This window comes from Dreissena polymorpha, chromosome 8, assembly GCF_020536995.1.
Source record: "Dreissena polymorpha isolate Duluth1 chromosome 8, UMN_Dpol_1.0, whole genome shotgun sequence".
NCBI classification, from domain to species: domain Eukaryota; kingdom Metazoa; phylum Mollusca; class Bivalvia; order Myida; family Dreissenidae; genus Dreissena; species Dreissena polymorpha.
The window spans coordinates 30,700,364-30,705,683 of record NC_068362.1 but is presented as its reverse complement, the minus strand read 5'-3'; the positions used below and the strand labels follow the sequence as shown (position 1 = coordinate 30,705,683).

General features: G+C 34.9%; 1 protein-coding gene across 1 annotated transcript; it reads right to left on the bottom strand.

Annotated features, from left to right (window-relative positions):
- Positions 1–1,045: 1,045 nt before the first annotated feature.
- On the bottom strand, positions 1,046–2,467 carry LOC127840420 (neuropeptides capa receptor-like). Its single transcript, XM_052368836.1, has one exon. The coding sequence runs from the start codon at positions 2,465–2,467 to the stop codon at positions 1,358–1,360; it is 1,110 nt and encodes a 369-aa protein (XP_052224796.1). The 3' UTR covers positions 1,046–1,357.
- Between the last annotated feature and the right edge of the window lie 2,853 nt (positions 2,468–5,320).

Below are 5,320 nucleotides of genomic sequence, written 5' to 3'. Positions count from 1 at the left end.
TTCACAATAAAACAGTAAAAAATATCGATATTTTTCACTGTAATTTTGCACTGTTTATAACAGTGAAATACCAGTTTTATTTCACTGATATTTCTCTATAAACCACCGGAAAATATAAAATAAATAGTTTTTATTTTAATTTATAATATCATTTTTTTCCTGTAAAATTGCTAATATGACGACTGTGCACAGTTCGATCGCCAAAGTTGCCACTTTCGAAATGTCTGCTTGCCTCAAAGCCGTTATAATTAAAAATCGGTCTACACTAATACGAGCAAACTCCTTACTAGCTATTAAAACCAGCTTTGAGGAATGCAAAACACATACTTATAAATATGTAGTGGCATATGATTGCAAAATATAGTACAAATATATTATTAATGCTGGAGGTAGTCTTAACAAAAAGTGTTAATGGTGTCAGAAAATATATTTGTCGAGAATTCCCGTGTTTAACTAGAGAGCAAAAATCAGGGATCCAATCTGTGTATTGTAGTTGTACGACAAACATGACATCAATATTTAAATCAACAACAATTATAGCGTTTAAGGCCATTTCTCGCGTTTAATGTATACATTTAGTAAAGGTTCGTGAAATTATACATAAATCGCGTGTCGGAGTCTTATAAACAAATCAAATTAAGCGTCTTATCGTGTCAACGTGTGATGAAAGGGTGGCCTGTTTTTCATGTGCCTACCTTTACTGATATATACACACTGGCGGAACGTCTTTTGAGACTCTGCTTTAGGTTTGCGGTAGAATACCATTTGCCTAGTGGCATAACTTATTGATATGTAAGGGGGATCGAATTCCACTCTATGAATATGCCTGCTTCAATATAACGTTATCAAAACAAACACAAGCACAAGGCAAATAATGATTTATTAATAAACGACGTGAACGTTATCTCGAATAAGTAACCAGATTAAGGGGATATTGTAGATAACACATTGCATAATAATTTTGTTGCGATGTGTCAATCAAAACAACATGTTTTTATTACATATTTATCGCCGTATTACAAGCTAATACAATACACACATTATCTTTAAAAGCATACTTGTACAAAACAATAAACATGTTTATTCTTTTCTGTAGTTCGCAAACTACATAGCTACAATCAAAATACGGATTTACATTTAAATATGCTAATGTGTCGTTTTGTGTTTTTTAAACATATATTTAACATTAACAAGAAACACACAAAATTTCCTATATTCTACAGTGTAGGAACACAAAACCGTGGAACATATGCAATTGAAGTCCTGATTTTTAATAAATGGTTCATACGACTCATTGAAGCATTGTGTTGTTTTGTCATTGGCTATTAATGATTGTGCTTGAGTGGTTGTTGTACTTTCATGAGTGATTTACTGACCTCACAGAGGGCGTATGCTTACTGGCCGCTGTATGCTGTGTACTCATGGACGATCCAAGTCGTCTGCACCTGATGTGCGACCCATACCTATCATTGCGTGCTGACCGACACAATATAAACTTTTTTAGCGCACACCGGAAGGACCTACCGGTCACGCTGTAGAGCAGGAAGTTGGCGCTATTGTTCATGTAGAAGAAGGTCCTAGCTAAGAACAATATGGCACTCTGGTGTTTTGTGTAATGCTCAACATTCCGAAAAAGAATCCACATGACGTTGTACGGTATATTAAACACGACGTAGCAACACGAAATCACTACTAATATCACTGTAAACTCCAATCGAATTTTCGAATTAGCGTCTTCAGAAAATAGGTCGCCTCTTTCTCTATTTCGTTTAAAAAGTTTAGCCACTATTAAAATGTTTAAAGCAGTAATTATAAGTAAAGGAATTATCGTTATAGATATAGCATACACAGTATCCAGAATGGCGGAAAGGCGTTCCGAATATGACGTGCAAACAACGATTGTTTTGTTTAGGGTACGTTGTTGTTTTTCTCTAGTCATAATGGGTTTGTATAAGACTGCAAGAGCCGCTACAATGAACATGTACAAAATTACCCTTCCAACCCCTCGTTTTAGTCTCTTCAACGGATAACAAATCGCTAGAAAGCGCTCGATGGTGAACATGACAATAATCCACGCCGACATGATCCGGGAGATGTACGATAAGTAAATCTGCACCTGACACATTCCGTTGCGTTCAAGGAAATCCATGTTAATATCCGGTTGAATGACCCTTAAGCCTCGTCGCAGCCATTCCACCAGTACGTACGTAAGAAGAGTGGCCATATCAGCGATGGATAATGCAGCAAGGTAAGAACTTGCCGTCAGCTTTCTGAGCGCTTTTGACCGGAACACGGCCAAAGAGAGACCGTTACCAATAATACCAGTAGACAATATGATTGGCGTACCAATGACGAAACCACGCTCGCCGAAGAGCACCTTTGAATCGAAGTGGCCGCCATTAAGGTCTAGCGAGCAGTTTGTGCTTTGGTTTACAGGACAGAGGGATAACACGCTTGACAGGATCATCTGGAACGTAAATGAACAGACATCATAAAAGAGTAAAATATTCGAACAGTTGGTTCAATTACATACGTTTGTCGTAAAAGATGGCCGAACCTACTTTTGGTAATATATAATTTAGATTTATGCTATTATAATTATTATGTGTTATTGTTTGTATCATTATTATTATTAGTAGTAGTAATGGTAGTAGTTGTATAAGTAGTAGTAGTAGTAGTTGTTGTTGTTATTGTTGTTGTTTTTGTTGTTGTAATAGTAGCAGTAATAGTTGTAGTATAAGTAATTATTGTTAATATAGTTATCACTATTATACTTACTATTCGCATCATATAAAATTAACATAAATAATTGTATTAAATATGTGTCAAGAACATTTACATATCCTATACGCAATATGTGTGTTACTTGTATTAACTTTTAGGCATTTATGGCGCCATTCACATGATTAAATAATAATTTAATGTTACTAGAAGCAAGTTAAAGCGACCATTAATTTAGGTCCTCTCATATTGTTCTTCAGTACGCCTCATAGACGGTTAACGCAATTAGTTATATCAAATACTGTGAAGCCATTATTATTCGTCAGACATTAATTTTCGTCTTTTTCGTCCTTCGACCTGTGGACGAATTCAAGATCCTAACGAACAATCATGTCCCATATTTGAAACAAATAAGACTAAATTACCGTAGGCATGTGGCATTTAAATCTAGCGTAATCCACGCATATACACAGGGCTCGAAATTAACACTCGCACACTCGCAAAATGCGAGAAAAAAAAATTGCAAGGTAAGTTATAAGCCACAAGTATTTTTTGCAAGTAAAGAAATAGTGAAAAAAAAAAAACGAGTTATATTGCTAAATGCGTTTGACGGCGTGAACGCTAAACCGTAGGTCAATTTTTTGAACGTCCGAATACCCATATGTGGAAGCGCGCACCTTGTTTGTAGACTGGTATACTTATAGTACAGATACCCGGATGGTATTGATACAAAGAACATGAAACAGTCGACTATTCACACTCAAGTTAAATCCGGTTTCGACAAAAGGGGGTGTGCATTATACAGTGTACTGACAACTGACATTTCCTGTAAAACGCGAACGCAATAAGGCTGTATGAATGCGTCGAGTTCGTTTAGGTACAATAGTGTTGATTAGCGCTAATTGTTAACAACTTTATTACCCATTGTGTGTAGTGTTTTTTTTCAGGGGTGTTGCAGATTATTCAGCCAACACGCGGCGAATCCGGATTAAAGACAATAATATTAAACGCAATTAAAATATGACGATGTGTGATCAACACCTGACTGAAATATATTCTGCGCTTTTATTACAAATTATTAAAGAACATATTGATTTGTGTTTGGTTTTCCGTGATTGTAATGGAAAAAGACTAATTGGCAATTGGCTTCGTTGTTTAAAACACGCGTTAATGGTTATTCAGTCCCACTTATCCGATAATCATAACAAAGAACTTGTCAATGACATAAAATAATAAGGGACAGTTACAATCACCTGAAATAACAGACTTGTTAATTGACATATGCCAAACAAGGCCCACCTCCTGCAAGTGACTACCAAGTGTCACCCCTCTTTCCCCAGCACGATTTTTTTCGCAACCGCGTTTTACAAGCATCACAAACATTACAAAAAAATCGGACCCTTTTTTTTCAAAACCAGAAATGGACGAATTTAAGTGCTGACGAAATAGTCATTTTTTTAAAAGGTCGAAATTTCGTGCTGACGAAAATAAATGGTTTCACAGTAAGTGCCAAGACGTATTATCATGTCCGACACAAACAACTTTCAGATTCCTGAAAGGCAATTTATTTCTAAGATGTATTACTTTTCAGACTTTTATCGCGTAATTTAATGAAATTAACGAAATAACCATGTCCCAAAAACACGTAAATGCGACTATTAATTTAGGTACGCTCAGACTACAAGTACAGTTTTTAAGAAGGGATCCGTTAGAGTATCTTAATCGAGAAGATTTTCATGGCGAAACATTCCTAAAATACCTGAACTAGGCAAATACGAAGCCGTTGTGGAATTCATCAAATTTGCAACGTACGTGAACAGCTACAAATCCGCGACACATACCAAATAAACAGTTTGTTTCCTCTCGCTGACAACTTCATTTGTTTTGTTGTTCTGTTATGTTGGTTATCGTATGAACGTTAATAGATATTTAACACACGTATGATAATTCAAAAAATTGTCCTATATCTTTCCAGAAGAATTGGTATTGCAAATTAAACTTAAAACCGTTTCAAAATGTAATGGATCTTTATTGTAACATATATAAATGTATCAAATAAATTATTACGTAACAGATAAATTAGGTGTATTCCTCTTCTTTTCCGGTAAACAATAATAGTTACTTTCATAAGTTTTGTATCAAAATAAGCCAGTGATTCAATAAAGTGTTACAAATATGTGAAGGAACAATTGTCGAACATGTTCTTGCACCTTACATACACAAAATATTAGGGTTACATGTAAAAGAAGTGCTTAAATGTTGTTATTCGTGACCAAAGTTACAGCAATTTTATCATCAGTTAATTGTATCTATAACTGTATACAGACATACACCAAGAAAGTTCAAATACACCTACATGCTAGTATTTCTGTTCCATTCATTCATTATATACCAAGATTCATGGGCGACTAAGATTATTTGAGCTCAGCATACGTGTGTTAATATATGATAGTTAAACGTTAGACATGTTTTTATGGGGTAATATCTTCTTGTATTGTATTTAGGCGTGTGACCTGTTGTTGATAACATTTATTCATTCAACGAGACACTGAATTATATAATATAGTTTTCTATTTAATTTAATGCCGTTTTCTATTTT

Excerpts from the sequence above, each read along its gene's own strand:
- LOC127840420 (XM_052368836.1), bottom strand. The coding sequence starts at position 2,467 with ATGATCCTGTCAAGCGTGTTATCCCTCTGTCCTGTAAACCAAAGCACA.